The sequence below is a fragment of the Oryza sativa genome, chromosome 8 (assembly GCF_034140825.1).
Source record: "Oryza sativa Japonica Group chromosome 8, ASM3414082v1".
Lineage (NCBI taxonomy): Eukaryota > Viridiplantae > Streptophyta > Magnoliopsida > Poales > Poaceae > Oryza > Oryza sativa.
Window position 1 is genome coordinate 14849597 of NC_089042.1, and position 23327 is coordinate 14872923.

The following is a 23327-nucleotide window of genomic DNA, read 5'->3' on the forward strand; positions in this document are numbered from 1 at the left end:
GGCTAAAAATATTAATTGAAAATGATGATGGATCATGTGGTACACAGACAAAAAATATAGTTTACTCTGAAGTGCTCAGCGCTACAGTCCAAGCGGTGATTTCCCGCACGTTATATCTTTTTTTTTTGCTTTTCATCACTTCGTTGTATTTTCAGCAGAGTAATGTGCATGTGTTACTATTGCAGGCTCCGCCGCTTGATGCTTGAAATTTTTTACCACAGTAATACCCAAATTTGTACATATATTTTGGAATAAATGTCTTTCAGCCTCAAGTACTATAGACTATGTGTATGGTACATAGTATATTGCCTTTTGTCATGTATAGTATCCTGCCAAGCAATCTTTTGACTGTTATATCTTATCCAACCATTTTACCCATTCTAAAATAGTTCTATGCTCATTGCAGGTCCAAGATGGCACATGTGCTCATTTCACAGCTGTCCTGTGGAGACTTAAACACAAGGATCCTTGCAAGAGTTTCTAGGTTATGGGATTTCTGCGATCTCAACGGCAGTGGCAATATTTTCCACACTGATCTTGTGCTGCTCGATCAGATGGTAATGATGTGACTATGACATTTATTCATCGATGCCTATTAGGCTATAGTGCCAACTCTCTTGATAACATTATTTACTTTAAAAATGCAGGGAAACAGCATTCACGCTCAGATTTATCCACCTGCAATTGACAGCCTGAGGCCTTTGCTTAAGGAACAAAAGGTTTACTATATTGACTCCTTTACTGTGAGGTATGCGAATAGGACATACAGGCCAGTCGACAATAGCCTAATGATTGTGTTCAGTAAATGGACAACATTTGAAGAATACATTGAGCCCGCTGCTGATTTCCCTGGCATAACTTTTTCATTGACACCATTCAGTGATATCCCCAATTTAGTGGACAAGACCATCTTCTATGTTGGTAACGAGATTCTTCTACACAGCTATATTTGTTGTATCAATAATCCATACTATCTCATCATTAATTAGGCTTATATGGCATGCAACCAGATGTCATGGGTGTCATCACTGAGGTTGGTTCGCCAACCGTTGTGCGGCCGAAGTCAAGGAATGCTGATAGCTTAAAAAGAACAATACAGATATGTGATGCAAGGTGTCTTTGCTCAGACTGAATATCCCTATGTTTAATTGCAATTTTTACCTTTTCCTTTGATGCATGCATAGATTCTTAGTACGCTGCTGCTTTCTTAAATTACACTCACACTGTTTCCTTTTTTCTATTCATGGAAAAACAATAGCAATTCAACAATGCCTGTTACACTCTGGGGAGAAAGGGCTGATGCTTTTGACGCTAATAGTGTATACAATGCTGGCCAAACTCAGGCCCAAGTTATTGTCTTTGTTGGGACACTTGTCAAAGATTACACAGGATTAGGTTCGTTTTCACTACGCATTTTCACTTCTATGTTGTTTATTCTAGCCATCTAACGCTATGCTTTTATTTGGTTCATGCTATACAGGTCTTACAGTGACTGGTAGTTCGCCGTGCAAATGGTATCTAAACCTTGATATTCCTGAAGTGCTAGAACTCAAAGAGAGGTGAGGCTGCCTACTTGAACTCATGTTTATAATCCATTGCCATCATGTGTTCTCACTCCTTGTGAAACAGTTAGTTAACTTTCAACGTGATATAACTATGTAGCTTCAGTGCAAACTTTCGTCCAGTCAGCTGGGTTGATAACCCAGCAACAGGTTACAACCAGGACACTGCAGAGGAAAAAACTATTCAAGAAATACTTGCCCTCAATCCTCACAAAAACAGGGTACCTCCTTGCCAGTTTTTTGTTCAATACATCGCTGCACATTTTCTCACTTTCAATAATAGTGATATCATTTCTGTTCTTTGCTTTTTCAGAGTACACGTTTCATTGTCAATGTCACTGTTAGGAGGATATGCAGCGAAAATTCCTGGTGGTACAATTCATGCCGATTATGCTATAGAACTTCTAAGCCATACGGTTCTAGCTACAAATGCTCAAGCTGTTCTAACATAGGAATACCAGATCCAAGGTTCATACCACACCTCATTCCAGATTTTTCCATGCTTACTAATTGTGCTGCACACATTAATATACACATGTATATTACCCATGTAGATATAAAGTAGTGCTCATCGCCGGTGATGCCAGCTCCAATGCTACATTTATCCTTTTTGGAAGAGTTGCACACCGCCTCATAAAAAAATCAGTGGAATCTCTCATTGAGGACAATCCACCAGATAGTGATTACATTCCAGCTGAGATCGCAGCGCTTGTTGATAGCACATTTACATGGAATGTCAGCTTTACACGTGATACTGTCAAAAGAAGCCAAGAATCTCTCCAGGTTAACAGCATTGTTTCCTCTGGCCCTTCAAATGAGCCACTGCTGCTTATGCCACCGGGTTCTTCCCAGGAACCATCAGCTATTGCATCCGCAAGCTCCAGCAGTTCTGTCCAAACAGGGCCCCAGCAAAGCCAAACAAGCTCTGAATCACAACAGCTCGTCCAGCAAGGGCACAGCACTTCAACCCCAACAAAGTCACCTATTGGTACTCCCACACAGAGCACACCAACCAGCAAACCAAGTTCTTCAACACCAGGGAAAAAAAACATCGTTGTTTCAATGTGCCACATGCAGCCTCTTAGCACCAATGTTGACACTGCTATTAAGGTACAACACTTGTCATTACCTTTCCTGCCCATATTGTTCTTCCTGCCACCCTATTTAGGTTTTCACCCCATACATAATCTTGCAAGGCCAATCGTTGTGCGCAGGATGAGGTCAAACATCCAGAGCATGCTCCTGAAACAACTGTTGTCACTAATTCTCCTGAGTCCAAGGTATTCCTGCTTTTCTTTCCTTTAAGCTTAGACCTAACCACCTAAACATTCTTTGTTCTACAAGGCAAAACAAACAGCTAAACATGCAGAGGACATTCCGCAAACAGCCGCAACATCAGCTACTACAGCCACAGCCAAGAAAAGGTTCTTACATAAAAGTTGCTTGCATCTATATTTCACTCCCTTTTTCCATTATTACTAACATGTCCTTATACCTCAACAGGGAAAAACCTGCGCTCCTACATCCAAGTGCTAAGAAGCTCTTCAAGGATGCTCCTTAGTAGACACACAGGTGTAGGTTACCACTCACAACACACATTATTTACCTGCAAATACAATATGGAAACACAGTCCTGACCCCCAAACTTTTCCATCTTGTATGCAGCAAATAACAGCTCCACATGCAGTTGCGTAGCAAGGCTTTTGCTTATGTGTACATAGGCCATCAACCTGGATACAGCGCAGAAGGAGCCTCCTTCCTTTATTTAGGCTAAGAATCAAGTTCTTTTGTTCATGGCTTTCGTCCATGGTCGTTATCGTAGGGAAATGCTGCCTATGTTTGCTTCTGCTACTGTTGTGTGTTCTAGACTGCTGCTACAAAGACATGGTTATCCCTATAATCTACCTAAGCGTTCTCTCTTATTTACCTTGTCTATATAGCTACCATCAAAAAACACTCCTTTTCTCCTGCCTACCAGCAGAATGGCATGGTTTCCATTCTGATTAACGACCATGTCTTCTGGATCCTACACGGCACATCGAACCCTCTTGGCCTTGCTGCCAGCACCCTCTATTGGTTAGCAACTAGCTAATGAATAAAATCAGACAGACCAGGAAATATAATCTAGAACAATCATCATTCTCTTCCCTGACCAGTATATAGTTTCTCGTGCAAGATACGAACAGATTTCATATTCGTGTGCTAATGCAGAGTGACAATGCAGTTCACACAGACATACCTAAGTGATATTAACATAGCACAACGGTTAGCCTTGCAACATTATGATACACAGATAGATTCCAGCCACACAAGAGAGCGTAGGCCATGAAATAACTCCAGCTACAAACAACCCATACTAATATCGTGCACAAAAGCTACAAACTTTAGTATCTTACAATGACGTATGCATATATCCAACACAGCAGTCCCACACGGCAGTATAACCAATCAAACAACCCATATGTTACATACAGCACGCTGTAATACATGCTAACATGTTACGGCACAGCATACTAATACTCAACACAAAAGCTACGAGGCTACATTGTATATTATATAGCACATCATATACAATAAACTAAATAGTTGGCTTCTTGGCATCTTTCATAGACAACTGATCTTTCTGATGTCCTTGTTGTTCTATTCAACGCCCACCATACTTCAGGCTCCAGTCAGAGTCAATGCTCATGCACAAAGAGCCATCGGCCGAAATACTGCTTTCCTCACCATCTTATACAGCATACAACAAAACAGGTGTTACTTTTAGTTTCCATATGTAGTTCCGACATGCATTTAAACGCCGCAGACCAAATTCATACCTGCAATGCGTTGCAGCCTAACTTGACTTTCAAAGGCTTCTCTCACAACATCTGGATCTTCATACAGTTCAGGATCCTTCTCTGTATGTATGACAGATTAGTACTAACATCATAGATAGAAAAAAAGTCAATTGTCCAATATAATAAATTTACAATCATACAATGAATTTACCATTAGCCACAACATCTTTTTCTGGATCAACGTACGGTATAGCCTCTAGATTAAGCATGAAAAACTTAATCCAGACTCCATTCTCTGTCCCATACTTTATCTTCAAGTATTTATACTTTGGGATTGATTCAATGCTACGAGCAAATCCACAAATATAATACTCCTTTTTCATTGCATCAAAACTATATGTTTGTGCATCACAGAAAGACGATACTAATCTTTCCATTTTTTCCGGGTGACACACATGCTCAGCGACATTTCTGATCTTAATTTCAACCTTTGTTGTCCATTCTTCACTGCCTAGACCAAATTCATCACACCACTCCATGTCAGCGCTAACAGCAGGAGCACTCTCCATCCTGCTAATATTGTCCATTGCCAGGCAGATAACTGATGCCTCCCTACATGACATATCCAACTAGAAGAGTTATTGCAGAAAACACACACAAACACATCTACAGATGATCAGTCTCATAACAAGCCCAAACAACCAAAAATATTGCATTCCAATCTTACAGAATGGAAGACATTGTCCTTTAAGTTTTTCTTCATTTCTTATGAGCTAGACAAAGCATAAAGTATTGATTATAGCAAACTACATCTTGCCTCTTCCCAAAATAAACATGCTATCATTGCAAACAATACACCAAGTATTACTCCCTACACACCTAATTTGTTCTACTGCCAGAAAGACAGTGACTTTCTTCGTAGGAACTAACAAATGCACCTCTTCCATATAGATTGCTATGTACCTTAGCATTTGCTTCCTACTATCATCAGCCCAGACCTTAACGAATTATCACAAACAATAGTAAATGTTCTGCTACACATTTCTACGCTCTCACTCGGCCAAGCCAGGCACATCCTCTCGCGTCTAACTCCAGCACGGACTAACCAAACATTGCAAACAATCTTACCAACAAAACAAACCTCATGGTCAACAGCAATGGCAGACAAACCGAATCTGAAAGATCGTACTCACCTGTGCGCTTTCCTTTCTTTCTACCAAGCCGTCCCACCTCGCACAACTTCGTCGATACTCACCGCGCACAAAGCAAGCGCGGTCAGCACAATCCCTTCAGATCTGCGCAAATGCATCAGAGGAAAAAGCCGCCGCCGCCGCTCTCAACCGAACTTTCCCTACGGCACTACAACAAAGAGCAGCTCAGCCAATGCTCCAAAGCCACTAATATAAGTATGTGCAGACAAAACAGAGGTCCAAAAAGCCCATGTATTTACTTCCTCTCCGTACGAAGGCCCACAAAGCCCATGCGATGCTCTCGACGCTTCCTTTTTGTCAGACAAACCTTATCCCTTCTTCTTGCCTTCTTCAACCACCCTAGCCCTAGCACAGAGAAGACAAAGCGACCGGCCAAAGAGCAAAAAAAATCGCCATCAACCAAGGTCGATTCTACTCCCGCCGCCAGCTGAGCGCCACTTTGGAGGTTAGTTCTTCCTCCTACCACTATCATCCCTCTTTCACTCTCTCTGCACCTTCCAAATACACAGCATTTCTGCTTCCCCACCAACAAACAACATCTAGACAACACCACTGGTTTTTTTTTCTTACTACAAAATAGATCTCCCATGCCAGATCCAAACTCCTTCAGCCCTAATATAGCCATGCTGCTCTTCCACCCTACCAATGTCCTTTGCTCAACAAAAACTAGCAACAATGGCAGCCTTGTGTAGAACTCGCCACATTAACATTAATGCTGCCCTGTCATAAGCTAACATGTTTAATTTTCTCTCTATTTATACTGTGTGTAATCGATACTAATATGTTTCCTTCCTTTCCAAAATTACAGAGCCCTTTTCATTAGATCTACAGTTCTTGACCTTACAATGTAGATGTTATCCTATTAATCCTTCTATTGCTCTGTTTTATCTTCTGACATCCACCTACCATACATTTCAGGTTTTTCAATCATGCCTACCCATACATCACCTATATTGAAGTTCACTTCGCTACAACGCACTCGTTTTGTAAGAACAGCAACGCTTTCTTTTCCTATTGACCTTCTTTCATGTTCTTAACTAACATTGTGCCTCACAACAGCGGCTGCCGAACAATATTGCTCGAGGCTGCCATGCACACCATGGACAGACTGTAACATTGCTTTCACCGCACGCACCACCAATGACCGTCGAACTAGAAAAAATTGCAGGATCATTCTTCATCTCAAAAGGGTGGAAAACCTTTGTTCACCGTACTGGCTTACTGTCTGGTCAATACATTCGCTTTCAAGTTCTTACTCCATCAAAGATAAATGTCCTTCTCTTTGACAAGAAAAAAGATAGCAAGCTGCCCATGATCCCTTCATCCAAGAAACAAATCAAGACAGCACCAAAGAGATCGACAGGAATCACTATCAATGACATGCCTACCAGCAAGCATGCTTCCATGCTCATTTCACACACATCAAACAAAGGTGCACAAATATTTGTCTACAATCCTGTGCTCCATGATATATACCTATATGTACAAATCTATAGCCAATCACACTAATGACATATTTCAACACCATCTTTCAGAGACTTCGTCAGATTCAAGGACAGAGTCGATGACTGACATTCCTTCCAGCTCCGACAATTCAGGTAAGCCTTTCATCTGTTCACATATAACTCAGTTCTTTTCCTTCTAAAATCACCACATCAGTATCCGCATTCTGGCCACAGAGATTTTATCACACAAGCCTACCAGTACAGAGAACAAATCCGAGTCACTATTAGCATATCAACAATCATGATATAATTAATTGTCTACTAACAGAATTTATAGCCATATTTACCTATTTCATGACTTCTTTCCAATTAAACATAGCAATCTTATAAACAATGTGTGCTCACAGGCGAAACCACACGTAGCTTCGACGATCTCTGTTTTTGTGCAAGGAATACAGCAGTCACACCTGACATTAAAAACTACATCAGCATCATCGGGCAGTTCCTCCAGCGTTCCAGCAAGTTCTATATTGTGACTATGAACAATACATTCATGAAGCAAGATAGACTGGTAAGTATACTTACACTAGACAAACATTGGTCTATTCATGCATTCCCTAAAAAAATAACATGCAGTTCCAATTGCAGTACTTTACCAAGGAATATTCAGTGACCTACATTCAGCCACTCATGGGACGCAAAAAAACTATCTTCGTTCAGGTTGAAGCAGCAGGCAGTGATTCAGTCACCATGCTCCTGCATAAATCATCGGACGATCGTTGCAACCTAAAGAGAGGATGGGCAACTTTTGCAGCAACCAATGCCATTCATCTCCATTCAGTTTGCATCTTTCACTTCTACAAGGCACCCAACGTCAAGATAACAATAGATGTCCTTTAAATGCCACCTTTATCAGCTGTGCTATAGTAGAGTTTCCCTTTTGTCAGCACTGAATTATCCCATATGTTTTCATGCAGCAAAACTGCATGCATCCCTTCCCACCACTATGCTACCCTAATTACCTATGCACCCTGGCCACTTATTATCAGCACTGAAATCTATTGTATATATGCAGTGCAAATTATCACTGCTTACTAATATGCTTATGTGTGATGTCCTAACCGACACCTGCCGCTTTACGCTCCCCTCTTTTCTGATGGCCTTCTTTCAGTGTGTTTTCCTTCGCTTCCTACATCTTTAAAATACAAACCTTCACATGCTACCATACACATGTCCGCTCTATTTTAAATCTTTAATGTACAAACTTGCTCCAACTACTATACAAATGTTCGTTATTTTCCTAAACTGCTTACTTGACGGCGGCACGCCAACGGCGCGCTACCCCTCTAGTAATATCATTATAGCTGTGTGGTTTGAGCGTACGTCCCAGCTAAGCTCATGCGAATGTAGTATCTGTGTGCCGTTCAAGTGTTATAAATTGCCGGTTCTCCTTCTATTTTTTTTAGAAACACAGTACAAACGCAGACGCTCACAACGTGCGCAGACTCACCCTACCCCTATGAGCACCTCCGAAAGACTGAGCCGGCATGTCGTGAGATTGACGAAGTGACGCTCACAATGTGCGCACACTCACCCTACCCCTATGAGTACCTCCGAAAGACTGAGCTGGCATGTCGTGAGATTGACGAAGTCACCACAGGCGCCTCGCTGTCGACGAGTACGTCGCCTACCACTGAAAGAATAATTAGCCGTAAATGCGAGCACCCGTGTCAAATCTAGAATTTGAACCCGGGTGGGCTGGTTCCACCACAAGGAACCTAACTAGTTGAGCTATGCTCACTTCGCCGGTTCTCCTTTTATTGATAGAAGTGTTTTTACTTGTAAGCACCTAGGCACTGGCTAAAGGGAATATTCTCTTGGAGGTTATGACTTATGACGTTACTACTAGCAACAAATACAGATATCCTCCCTCCTTACACCTCATCGCCGCTGGAGGCTGTACGACTGCGAGGACGGTGGGGGCATGGCCTCATTTTGACTCCTCAAGGTTCCAATGGCTAGATCTTGAAGGTGGTAGATCTGGTGGTGTCGACAACTACAACATTTTTCGGCCAACCAGATTAGTGGTGGGGAGGATATATGGTGGCTTGCGGCATCGAGGATGGGTTGGAGAGGAGATGTGGCTGCGGTGCAGGCCGATAGCGTTGATGGCAACAACTCTCCTTTCCTTTGTGCTCGGTCACCAACGATAGGCAACGGTGGTGCGGACCAGCCATATCTAATGGTTGGAAAGCCTCACGGTTGGCCCTGTTGGGGTTGGGATGGAGCGGAGATGTGGCTATGGTGCCAGTCGAAGAACAGTGGCCACTGTCATATTGGGTGGCCGGTGGGAGTTCTAGTGAAGGGAGGTAGGGTATCATGAGAAGGTGGGGTGCCACGAACTGGTGTACCGCAAGGAGGTGAAGTGAGCTGCTTGATGAGATGGCGTGGCATTGGAGATATACCCAGGAGGTGGGCTGCCCAGCAAAGAGCTAGCAGGCATGATAGGTCCATATGCTAGCGGAGACTGGTTTGAATTGAAGAGGGAGCTGCCGGCAAAAGCCTAGCCCATCTTCTCCGAGCTAGTAGCTGTGACGCCTTTATACTCCTCCCCTCCTAGGATGTTGTTCTTGGCGGGACTCTCTTGGTGAAAACACTATCGATTTCTTTGGATAGGTAATGTCGATATTTTTGGCACCGAGACCTTCGTGGAGGAATTGTCTCAGAGGCCCTGTTCTCACACCTTTATTGCCTTCATTTGTGTGGTCTTTGGAGTTCTCTCAGTTGTCGGCATTAGGTTTTGGGACAAAGTCTGCTTAAGTGGTTCCTTTGGCGCACTCTGTGCTTGGACCAACCTTCATCTTTTTTTTGACAAATTGGCCCTTTTCAAAATCTTATTTACCAACCTTCCTCTATTTTTTTTTTGACAAATTGGCCCTTTTCAAAAACTTATTTCAAAACTAGACCGCGCCGAAAACTTCATCCAAAAATTGGCTGCGCCAAAAACTTCATATACTGAATTATTGCCGTAAACATTTAAATTGCATTCAGAAATAATATTTATATTAAAAACATTGTACATGTTACCTTAAAAGTTTCTTCTAACATTTCTAGATGCGAATTTATTGATAATGGTACCAATATCAATTTCATCCAATAATTTCTTCTCAATTCATAGATTTGCCAAACCATTTAAGCTTTCTTGGGACATTGAATATCTCAAATAGTTCTTCAATAATTCAACTTCGAAAGTTTCTTTAAGCATATGCCACAGTCACAGACACTGTAAATAAGAGCCAATAAGAAACACAAATATGAGGGTAACAATCTGCATCTCTGACAGACTCAAAAATCTCCTTGGCAAACATCTGTCTGGTTGGCAAAGTCAAATGCATAATAGTTAACTCAGAAATCAGATCATTTAACTCAACATCAGATGAACCCCCTAGAGAAAAAAAAATTGTGCATATGTTTTTTAATTCAACGCCAACCAATGACTTCAAGACAGTGGAGCTCATTAAAAAACCCAAATATACTTTTGAATTCTTGGAGTTCTTCAAATCTAGATTTCAATGAAGTGATTGCCATGTCAACCATAACAAAAAAAAGTAATCAACGTCAAAAGCCCTCACAGCTTGCAAATTTACTTTATCACTCACGGTTTCATCAAACTGTCTCATTCTAGTTGCATGACGCTTTACTGGAAATGATGCATTTACACCCAATTCAGATGCAATATCTTCGGCTATGATCAAACTAGAAGCAAACCCCTCATCTCTATACTTGTGAAAGTAAGTCCTTCTGCCTTCTATTTGCTATAAGGTGGACTCAATGCACATGGATGGTGACTACAACTTTTGGCTCACAATGTTTACATCAAATAAAATGGCATGCCAAATAATCATACCAAGTATAAACTCAAAGGTACCAACTACCTCAAATAAATTTTTCGCATCACTCCTATGATTGGGTTCGATATCATTAGATTCCATTAAGTGTAACAAAGCTGATCTTATCTCAAGAGCTTGATATCTAATTGCTTTAACACTTTTGATTTGACTCTCCCATTGAGTATTGCATAATGATCTCATTGTTAAACTTGGAACATGTGCAAGCAAAACTTTCCATCTTTTGGTTGAACCAGAAAATAACACACATATCCATTGCACAATTCCAAAAAATGAAATAGCTTTAGCACAAGATTTAGCCAGATCAGAGAGAGTATAAGACTATTGCAAGCACATGGCACATACTACATTCATCCCAATTTAAGTGCAGTTGTGGGTTTCCGTGTCCAATGTTTGACCATTCGTCTTATTTGAAAGTTTTATAAAAAAATTAAAAAAAGTCACAGATAAAGTACTATTCATATTTTATCATCTAATAACAATAAAAATACTAATTATAAAATTTTTTCAAATAAGACGGACCGTTAAACATTGGACATAAATAGTGCAAAACTGCGGTTTTTCTGGGATGGAGGTAATACAAAGCTCTTGGATTAATATCAAGCAACCGTCTTTGCACCCCTTGTGTTTTCCTTTCATGTTAGAGCCATTATCTTAGTCTTGACCTCTAATATCATCAATAGGAAGACCAATGGACTTGATGGAATCAAACAATACATCAAAAAGCCATGAACCAGATGTATCATACACCTTCAAAAAACCCATAAAAAACTCTAATTTTATTTTGCCACAGGACATACTCACATCCGGGTGAAATCAAGGATAATAGAGAATTATTTTGCCTCTTTAACCATCTTTATGATAGATTTTGTGATATTAGAATCCAAGAGAGAAACCAACTCATTCTGTTTTTTGTGACAAAGATAATGATAACATATCTCATTGTTCTGGATACGTCTAAGATGATCTTGCATCACCAAGTCAAACTCTACAACCATCTCATTACAAGCTAGGAAATTGCCATCCCGATCATTGTAAAGTTGCTCATTGGCTCCTCTAAAAGCCAAATTACATTTACCAAGAAATTTGACAATAGTAATTATTCTTAGTAAACTTGTTGTATATGCTCTTTCTCTTAGCAAGTTGCTGTTGCAAATCTTTGTCAATTATTTCATTTTTTCTCAATCTAGCTCTCAGTTCATTTCAAGAGGTCATGTTGGTGATATGCTCGACACTAACATTGTTCTTTTAGCATTTCACTAATATGTCTCCAATGTCTAAACTCATCATGCGCAAGTGGACTCTTGCAATTTCTAGAGTTGGAAATCTTACAACAAAAACAAAATACTCTATCAGCATGCTTTGAGAAATGAATTGCTCAGCGTACGAGAAATGCCTTAAGTTGTCATCTAGAGGGAATTCAATATTTTCTTCTCTTATAGGCCCTTTCTCCACTAATATGTCCCTAGCTTTATTATCAAGTTTGTCCCAATTTCTTGGATCATAAATATCGGTAGTAAAAACTAGTTGTTCATCAACACTAGGAGATTTTGTAGTGGGTGAATTAAATATGTTCTCATAAACACTTACTTTGGTACCATCCTCATTATGTCGTTTTCTTCTGTAGGTATGGGGCCCTCGTCTTCAATGTTCATGTCACTTGCTTCCTCCACAACAACTATAGCTAACTCATCCGGGCCAGTTCCTTGACGTGCCCGTGTTACCCCTTAAAAATTTGTCCATTGCTCCCTTCTGGGATTCTATCAAATCATCCACCCTTTTCTTTTTTTTCCCTTTTTCTCGCTACCCGTTGCATACTTTCTTGATGGCATGGCCTGATGATTGAAAAAAACATTATTATAGTAGTTTAACTCATATAAATTACACTACTAAATTACAAATCTAAATTTTAAATCCTACCAATCAGTAGATCACAAGTTTCTAGATACGCACGGCAAGTGAGTCGAAAACAGACACTACTGCCTTCGTCGGTTTTTCCAACTATCGGAACAACCGAATTAACCTAACATAGGATTGTACATCAGTACACGGGCACATGGCTATTTACATATTAAAAGATAAAATCACAATGGTACAAAATTTCTATTTTTCATTTGACGATGGCAAATTAGCAATGATATATTAATGTATTGGTGTTGCACTCACCTGAATAGAATCATGCTTGTCTAATACTCGAGGGGGCTGATGACGGCAAGCAAGTAATCAACCAAGCAGTGGGGCAGCTGGCGGCAAGCAAGTAAATAAGTAATCAACCAAGCACTACCGTCTAGCAAGCAAGCAGGCAGCAGCCGGCAGGCGACGGCGGCACCTCGTGCCCTACTGCCGTCGACCGTCATGTGGAGCAGCGGAAAACGTAAAGCCGTCAACCTGCACGCCGATGCGTGGCCTTGCGCGCGATTTCGACGCCGTGAGTCTCGTTCTATTCGCCTTCAGCTTCCGGCTTCTGCGCATGGCGTATCTGTTCGCCTTCGGCCTTCCGTGCTGGGCCAGGCCTTAGGCCTGCAGTGGCGGCTCCAGGAACGATTCAATGGGTGGTCGTACTTTGCGTTCACAATTTTCACGATGTTACAAAATCAAGTTAAATATGTCAAATACAGTGGAAATATAACTCAAATATAGCAATATATATCAGAACATCACAAAATGATTAAAACCAACATTTTATGTTCGAAGTTACGAAAGTTACAACATAAATAATTCAAATATATTACAATAGATAGATAGAAGATTAGATACACTACTTCTTTTCTACTCTCCGGGTCTTCATAGACATGAAATTATTTATAATATCTTCTTCGCTAACTTGAGAGAAGACATCCCGCTCAATAAATGTGATTAAACATTCATTCAATAATTTGTCACATATAATATTTCTCAGCTTGGTCTTCACTACACTCAATGTAGAAAACACCCTCTCAACACTTGTTGTTGCTACAGGTAATATCAATACCAACTTGAGAAGTAAATAGACACAATCATAAAGAACATGCTTGTTTGTTTCAACAAGTTTGATAGAGAGCTCAGCAAGAGTTTCTAGGCCTTTGAACCTTTCATCTTTTCTCATATCATCAATAAAAGTCCCAAGTTGCAATTTAAGTATGATCAAATCCATGTCTGAAAAGTCTTTTGGATAAAACTTGGCAAGCTTAAGTATTTGCTGTGCATCATAAGAGGCAAATGAATTAAATGGATTTAATGCTGACATGCAAATGAGTAATTCCAACCTCATCAAACCTGTTGTTCAGCTCTTGGCTAATTTTGTCAATCATACCAATGTACACTTCTCTTCTAAAATGATCATTATTTGTTTGGTCCGGATAAAACCTTGGAGATATTTAATGAGGCACATATTTACCATCAAAGGTTGGAACTTGGATACTATGTTTATTGCAAAATGAAACAATAGTTCCTTGAAAAAAAATCTTCCCAATCTTCAGATCTTAATTTTTTGCATTCTTTCCTTGGCCAAAGTTACAATTGATATTGCATTAACAATATCTTGGTCTCTCTTTTGCAAACACAAACACAACTTATTTGTATATGTAAGAATGACAAGCATCAAATGTGCACTGAAAACAAAATTAAATGATTCAAAAGCTCCAACCACAGCATGTATTCTTGGCCAATCATCTCTTTGTGTGGGATCTTTTCCAAGAGTTATGAGTAGCTCATGAATTGTGTGGTACGTACCAATAATATACAATATTGTTAGGCAATGAGAACCCCATCTAGTATCACCCGGCCTAGCCAATCCCATCTCTTGATTTAATCCAACACCACTTTCTATTTCACCCATTTCAAGTGCTTCCATAATCTTTTGAGCTATAACATTTCTAAGCATGTCATGACGCTTACAAGAAGTACCAACAATATTCAGCAAGTGAGAAACTTGAGTAAAAACCCATACACTATCATCATTTCCCTTGGCAACGGAAACAAGAACTAGTTGGAGTTGATGTGCAAAACAGTGGATGTAATAAGCAGAAGGAGACTCTTTCATGATCAATGTTTTCAGCCCATTAATCTTCACTTTCATGTTACTAGCCCCATCATATCCTTGACCATGAATTTGAGAAGGAGTGTCAAGTGACGATCACTAAGCAAAGTTAGAATTGCCTTCTTAAGTGCAGCAGAAGTGGTACTAGCTACATGGACTACTCCAAGGAACCATTCACATACCCTTCCAGGTTTGTCAATATATCGCACACAAAGAGCAAGTTGTTCCTTATATGAAAGGTCACTACACTCATCAGCAAGAATTGCATAATAATCATCACCTAGTTCTTCAATGATGCGCTTAGTAGTCTCATCAGCACAACAATGGATAATTTCCCTTTGTATACTAGAACAAATCAAGATGCAATTTCCAGGAACATTTTTCAATACCAACCGATCAACTTCTTTATTATTTTCAGCAAGCCACTTCAAAAGTTCAATGAAATTCCCTCTATTACTAGATTCTTTGCTTTCATCATGTCCACGAAATGTCAATCCTTTATTTAAAAGATATCTTTGACATCTAAGTGAATAAGTCAACCTAGCCTTATACCAAATTTCACTCTCATTTGACACCTTCACAATGACATTATCTATTGAAGGACCACCACTCACAAATAGGTTGTATTTCTCTTGAGCTTTATTGTGAGCACTTGTTATAGCCCCCACATGTTCGTCAAGTGCTTCGGCTTTGTTCCAATTTCTCCAACCATCTTTAACAAAATTACTAGTTCCACAACCAAACAAGTAACATACCATGCAAAACCCAGCATCCTTTGCAACACTATATTCAAGCCAATGGTACTTATGAAACCAAACAAAATTGAAGTGACGCTTCTTACCATAAATTTCCCTGACTGGGAAATCATGTGGATTGCATTGGTTTGGACCTTTTGGAATGTATGCACGCTGAACTGCGTCTTGTTCATTGACATCATAGCTTGCAATAGGGGACCTCAATCCTGGATCATATTGAAGATGATCAGCATCATACGTACTCTGGAGGTGAACCTTGTTCTTCATTTGTTGCCCCAACAACTAGAGTTGGCTCAGGCTGTGGCTCAACTAGTGGTGGCTCCTCTTCTTCAATTTGAACTTCCTCATCAACAAGATATGCCCTCTTCTTCGCCTTTGCTTCATGTTTCCGAAAAAGTGATGCAATGTCTCCATTCCATTTCATGTCTCACTGCAACTTGCACTACAGACTACTGAGACAAACAAAAATTTTCCACTAGTACTACTGTATTGATTACTCACTAAGATGTTGCTAAAAAAACTAAGTTTTAGTTTTCATTCACATTTTTTCATCCACATTTTTCATTCATTGATGATAGATCTATTCAAAGTAAATGTTAAAGACTACTCACAGTGAGCAAGAAATGAGTAAATGTAAATCACCTTTGCACTAGGCAGGGGCTGCGCCGGGGGAGGGGGGGCAGGGGCTCGTGCAGTCGTGCCGCTTGATGGCGCTCGTAGTCGTTGGTCTCGCTGTCCGGTGGTCACGGAGGGGCAGCAGGGGGCATTGGAGCAAAGCTTTCGAGAGGAAGGACCAGACACCGAGGTACAAGGGAGAGAAGGAAGCCAACAACTCCGGTGCTTCTTTGGAACTCCAATGGAAGAATGTGGATAAACCCAACACTACACTAGTTCGGAACATTCCGGAGAGGAACTCGATATTTGGGGCACTCCTTCCGGAGCTTCCCCTCACTCAAATTCCACATACTAAAGTGATGCTTACAATATAAAAGTGAGTTGTACTCCACTTTGTTGTGCAAGATGGAAGTGAGAGCTTCTCCTCCTTTTATAGTTTCATATGACGGTTGGAATGGCGGATGTGGAGGTCGGAGCACCCACAACCGTCATTGGGAGGTGATCCAGAGCGTACACGTGGACGGTGGCGATGAATAGAAGCAAGGTGGGTTCGGTCAACCGTTGGTTCAGCCGACCTATGGCCCCCCTCCCAGCTGCTCCTGTGGTTGGTAGGCCGATTGATGGGCCCTTATGCCGGTGCACCATGGTTAGGCCCATTTTATGTCGGTTTTGACTACCATGTGGACCCTTTAATCCTTCTAATCGCATCCCTTCAATCTTTGTACTCGCATATGATTGGTCGGAGGCACATTTTGTCACATGACGTGTGTGTTTTCATCTAGAAATCACCTACATACCAATATTTATCATTTCTAGTGGACATAGTCAGTAATAGACACTTACCACTAAGTTTGATATTATATTTTGTATTTTTTATGTAGGAGTTGACGGTTAAAATTTGCACTTAACGACTATCAACACAACACTGCAACCACGAGCTCTCGGTGTGTGAGCACGCCGCTTGTGGCCGTTTGGAACTCATCTGCTTCCCCTACCCTAGCAACTCTGCACCGAGGCCATCGCGGCCTTAGCCGCCGGCTAGTGGCGGCTCGCTGTACACACCTCTCGAGCCCTCGCCCTCACGTCCTTGCACAGAGAGGGGGAGAGAGAGAGAGAGAGAGAGAGAGAGAGAGAGAGAGAGGGAGAGGGAGGGCGGGGGGGGGGGGGGGGGGGGGGAGGATAAGATGTGCGAGCGGACGCGGTTGTGCGAGCAGTGCGGTGGATAAGGATGTGGGAAGACGGCTCTGCTCAGTCGGGTTTTATGGATGACTTTTTTTTTAAACCAGTACCTAGGTACTAGTTAACTATGTCGAGTTTTTAATTAAGCGGCACTTATAATATGTTATAGGTGTCGGTTCTTTAAAGAAACGATATCTATAGTATTGGTGCTGGTTTTTCTCTAGACCGACACCTATAGTAAGGTGTTGATTCTATATTTTTTTCATCATACGGAAGTGAGAAAAGGTCCATAGGTATCAGTTTAAAATGAACTGGTGTCTATGAGCTAATGCCTATGAGGGGTTTTGTTGTAGTGTTTACTCGGTAGACATGCATGTATAAGTTCGAACTTTTCCATAATGATAGAAATCCGACCTCTATATCAACTGAGTGTATAAATTCAACCTATATAGATAGAAGGGAAATCATGAAATTTGTCTGTGAATATGACACACTGTTTACAGTTAAATTTATTAATTTTGTTTTGACCTGTATATTTCAAATTTGATCTTATATGTTTGTATGCTTGTGTATTGAGATAGGAAAAAGTACGAATTACACCCTTCCCTGAACTATCGAGGTCGACTGAATTAAACCCCCGAACTCGAAAATCAGACATTCTACACCCCAACTATTGAAACCGGACGAATAACCCCCCCGACTCAATCCGGAGTGGTTTTGATCCTACGTAGCATACGCATAGCAGTCCAGTCAGCAATTTTCTAAAAAAAATCAGTGGGACCCACTGTCAGATCTCTCCCATTCTCTCTCTCTACCTCTCCCTATCCTCTCTTTCTATCTCTCGCCGACACTGGCCACCGAAGGTCATCGAGGTCAAGGAGGATGGGGAAAAGCGGCGGAAGTTAGGGACGAGACGCGCGATGACAACCGGGTCTCCGGGAGGATGGAAAGGAGACGCGCGATGGACACCGGTCCCGCGCGAACAAGCTCGCCGGCCCAGCCTTCTTCCTCTCCTTGCAGCACTGCAGGAGAGCCGAGGTAGGGGAGCATGAGAAGAGAGCGATTGGGAGCATGGAGAGGGCCGGAGCTGGACCATCGTCACCTCGCCGCCACCGGCCATACACGCCTGCTCCCGCGTCACCGCCGCCGCTGCCCTGCTCCACGGCGTCGTCGGTCGCCCGCTCCACCTCCGCGTTAGCCTTAGCCGCCCGCCACCCGGGAAGCTGCTCCTCCGCCGCCGGCCGCCCGTTCCGCCTCCTCCTCAGCCGTTTGCCGCCTAGGGAGCTCCCCCTCCACCGCCGGTTGCCCGCTCCTCCTACGCCTCCGCCTCCACCTCAGCCGCCTGCTCCTCCTAAAGCCTCCACCTCCGCCTCAGCTGCCCGCCGCCCGGGGAGCTCCACCTCCGCCGTCAGCCACCGGCCGCCCACTCTGCCTCCGCCTCAGCCGCCCGCTGCCAGGGGAGCTCCGCCTCCGCCGCCGGTCGCACGATGCCTGGCCCGAGCACGTGCATGAGAGAGATGGAATGGGATGAGAGATTGGGTTGAGGGAGAGGTATGACAGGTGGGCCTAGGATTTTTTTATTATTTTTCTGATTGGATTGTCACGTTGGCGCCACATGTGCAAGGTCAAGTTAAAACCACTCAAAAGAGTGTTTAGGGGGCTTATTTGTCCGGTTTCAATAGTTGAGGGTGTAGAATATTTGGTTTTCGTGTTCAAGGGTATAATTCAGTCGACCACGATAGTTTGGGGGGTAAATCGTACTTTTTCCACTGAGATATGACGGTATATATTGATGTATATTGTTAATTTTTCTCTAATATTTTTTTTTATAAATTTTTGGGTAATATATATAAAATGAAGTGACGTCCTCTCGAGATAAAAATGCACCTCCCTTACAATTCATTTAGTTGCAAAACAAAACAAAACTCTAGGTCTCCCTTACAATTCATTTAGTTGCAAAACAAAACAAAACTCTAGGTCATTTTGCTGAAAAATAAAAGAGAGAGATAAAAAGGGCTGCCACCTGCAAAGACCTGTTACATCAGTTAGCTTTTGTTGCTCTGGATAAATCCTGATATACACAGATTACAGGTGTAAGGTCGAACGTACCCGCTTGCAAGCTGGCGCCTGAGTGGGATTGTACAATATAATCTTCGTGCTGACCGTACGTGCCGCACGGTGCGAGACAAGAGCAGTATACCGGCCTTTTATGCGACGATTCTCCGGCTTGCGCAGGCAATACGGTACTAAACAGCAAACACGACATATACACACGCAGTTGTTGGCGCGCCCTGGCTCCGCGCGCCTCGCCACGCGTTTCTCCAGCCCTCTCTTCAGGAAACCTTATAATTCGTGAACACACATCAATTGCCACAATGGTTGCGTAAACGGGTTTTGCAAGTATCGCGCGTGAGGCGGCACCGATTTGGGTTGCCGGCCGGGGTGGGATTGGCCGATTGGGGTACGCTGCCGGCTGGGAGTGGAAGTAAATGCATGTGTCGGGGGGCTCTAGTTTTTTTTTTCAGACTTAGATCGATGATGACTAGAGAGTGTTAGAACTCTCTAGAATCACCTAGGTTAGATCTAGTCGGATAGGTTCTATTGGGTTGATGTTTGAACAACAATGGATGAGGGAGAGGGTTTAGAGAGACCGACCGGTTGAGGTGTTTGTGGAGGAAGAGGCGCCGGACATCGTCGTCGTTGCTCCGGGGTTGACGTGGACGGCGGCGACGGTGGTCGTGACAGCGATGGTGCTTGCGGCAGTGGCGGTCGTAGACGGTTCCGGCGAGGTCGTGGCGCGGCGGTGGCGTTTCCCGTCCCTGGCTGCGCCCCCTCTCGATCGGCTAGGGTTTGTGGGGGTGGAGTGGCGGCGGCGACGAATCTCATATCGTGTGCCGCCCCAGCCTCACCTCCTTTTACATGGCGCAGTGTGACGGGGCCCACCAGCCATTGGGCTGTGCGCCCCTGATCAGGGCGCGGGTCAAGGCTCCCTTGAGTCGGCTCAAGGGGAGGGAGATCCATCTAACATTCTCCTCCTTGATCTCACTATTTATTTTAGCCTTTTTCTATTCCATCATAGATTTGCACATAGAGCATGTTTCATCGTCACGGTTAATCACCGATGGATTCGACAGCCACTATACACATCTCTATTTAGAGACAGGTACTTTAACTTTTGGGCCCTGTAGTCCAGGAATCATAAGGCTTCCCTTAAACCCATGCCGGCTACATGTTCCTTGAACATGTTGGGTGGTAGGCCTTTCGTGAGCGGATCTACGAGCATCCCTTCTGTTCTAATGTGCTCGAGACTAATTGTTTGATCCCGGACTTTGTCCTTCACAACATAGTAATTTATGTCAATGTGTTTGGTAGCACCACTTGACTGATTGTTGTGAGCGTACATTACTGCGGGTTCGTTGTCGCAGTATAACTTTAGTGGTTTCTCAATACTGTCAACCACCTTTAAACCGGGTATGAACTTCTTTAGCCAGTTCACCTGCCCCGTTGCCTCATAGCATGCTATAAACTCGGCATACATAGTAGACCCTGCAGTGATAATCTGTTTTGAGCTTTTCCATGAAATAGCTCCTGCTAGGGTGAACACATATCCCGATGTTGACTTTGTTTTATCTTTTGCAAAGTCAGAATCTGAATACCCCACTATCTGGAGCGATTCTGATATTCTGTAAGACAGCATGAGGCCTTTTGTTCCTTGCAAATAACACAAGACTTTCTTTACTAATTTCCAGCGCTCTGGGCCTGGATTACTCTGAAATCTGCCAAGTAACCCGCTAACAAATGCCAAGTCAGGTCATGTGCACACTTGCGCGTACTGTAGGCTTCCTACAGCTGACGCATATGGCTTTGTTTTCATTTCATTGAGCTCGTACTGATTTCTGGGCCATTGCGATGCCCCATATTTTTCCCCTTTAACTATAGGAGCAGGTGTAACACTGCATCTGTACATGTTGAATTTCTTCAACACTTTTTCTATATATGCCTTTTGAGAAAGTCCCAATGCATACTTTGTTCTATCTGGGTGAATCTCTATGCCCAAAACATATGAAGCCTCACAGAGGTCTTTCATGTCAAAATTTGAGGACAAGAATTTCTTTGTTTCATGTAGTAGACTGACATCACTACTAGCCAGTAGAATGTCATCCACATACAAAATTAGGAAAATAAATCTCCCATTCTTAAACTTTGAATAAATACAGTTGTCCTCGAAATTCTCTTGAAACCCAAATTTCTTTATTGTTCCATCAAACTTCAAGTACCACTGTCTCGAAGCTTGCTTTAATCCATAAATGGATCTCTTTAGACGACATCCCATATTTTCGTTTCCTTTCACGACAAAACCTTTCGGTTGTGTCTTGTATACTTTTTCCTCCAAATCTCCATTTAGAAATGCCGTTTTTACATTCATCTGATGTAATTCCAAATCATAATGTGCCACCAGTGCCATTATTATCCTGAAGGAATCTTTACAAGAGACTGGAGAAAATGTCTCATTGTAATCAATCCCGTCTCGTTGCGTGAAGCCTTTTGCCACAAGTCGCGCTTTAAACTTTTCTATATTCCCTCTGGAGTCATATTTGGTTTTATAGACCCATTTATAGCCTACTGTTTTGGCTCCTTTAGGAATTTCTTCTAAATCCCGGACATCGTTTAGTTTCATTGATTTCATTTCATCTTTCATGGCTTCCAACCATTCAGATGAGCGCGCGCTTCTCATGGCCTCTTCATATAAGGTGGGATCATCCTCCATATGCGACTCTTTTATATTATAAACTTGATAGCCATCACGGATAGCCGATCTTCTGACTCTTTCAGACCTTCTAGGGGCCTGCTCATTTGGCACATTCTGTACCTGAGGCTCTTGTTGAGTGTTCTATGCTGGCACATTATCTGTTTGAGGCTGTTGCAGCTCCTCCTCTGGCGTGGCAACAATTTCTGTTGAATTCTGTAGAACAGGTTCCTCATTTTCATTTATTGTTGCTACAGGAGGGGTAACAACAGGTGCTGGTACCGCAACGTCAGGCATTGCAGGCACAACATCAGCAGGTAGAGAGAAGAAAGGTTCTTGAGTCGACGGAGCGGGTACAGACACCCGCCTCTCCTCAAGATCAATTTCTCGAACTACCAAGCTCCCCCTAATCATTTTGTCTTCCAAGAAGACGGCGTGTCTCGTTTCTAAAAACTTTGTATAACTGTTTGGACAGTAGAAATGATAACCCTTTGATCTTTCAGGATAGCCAATAAAATGGCAGCTGACTGTTTTGGGGTCCAACTTCCCAATATTTGGGTTAAATACTTTAGCCTCTGCATGACTCCCCCACACACGGAGGTGAGCTAGCGAGGGTACTCTTCCTGTCCATAGCTCATACGGTGTTTTGGGCACCGATTTGCTTGGAACTCTGTTGAGAATATGAATGGCGGTTTTTAACGCCTCCATCCATAAACCTAGTGGTAGTGTGGAGTAGCTCATCATGCTGCGCACCATATCCATAAGGGTACAGTTACGCCTTTCAGTTACCCCATTCTGTTGAGGTTCGCCCGGTGTTGAATACTGGGCTACTATTCCATTCTCTAGCAAGAACCTTGCAAAAGGTCCAGGGACTTGCCCATAAGGCATATGTCGACCATAGTACTCCCCCCCCCACGGTCAGATCTTACTACTTTAATCTTTATATCGTGCTGATTTTCAACTCCAGCTTTGAATATCTTAAATTTATCCAATGCTTCTGATCGCTCTTTAATTGGATAAATATAACCATAGCGGGAGTAATCGTCTGTGAATCTTATGAACGAGTCATAGCCATCCACACTTTTCACAGGAAATGGACCACAAATA

The 23327-nt window shown here is 42.4% G+C and overlaps 1 protein-coding gene, 1 long non-coding RNA gene and 1 pseudogene across 2 annotated transcripts; 2 read left to right on the forward strand and 1 right to left on the reverse strand.

Moving 5' to 3' along the window:
• The first annotated feature begins 413 nt into the window (after nt 1-413).
• On the forward strand, nt 414-2491 carry LOC107281937 (uncharacterized). The gene is made up of 7 exons (XM_066303738.1): nt 414-557; nt 648-921; nt 1011-1113; nt 1259-1395; nt 1481-1559; nt 2117-2310; nt 2415-2491. Exons 1-7 carry the CDS (start codon nt 414-416, stop codon nt 2489-2491), a joined length of 1008 nt encoding a protein of 335 aa, XP_066159835.1.
• A 289-nt stretch (nt 2492-2780) lies between these two features.
• On the forward strand, nt 2781-3484 carry LOC136351347 (uncharacterized). The gene is made up of 2 exons (XR_010734366.1): nt 2781-2986; nt 3066-3484. It is a non-coding gene; the product is annotated as an uncharacterized lncRNA (long non-coding RNA).
• A 6686-nt stretch (nt 3485-10170) lies between these two features.
• Nucleotides 10171-11904, reverse strand: LOC136351559 (uncharacterized; annotated as a pseudogene).
• Between the last annotated feature and the right edge of the window lie 11423 nt (nt 11905-23327).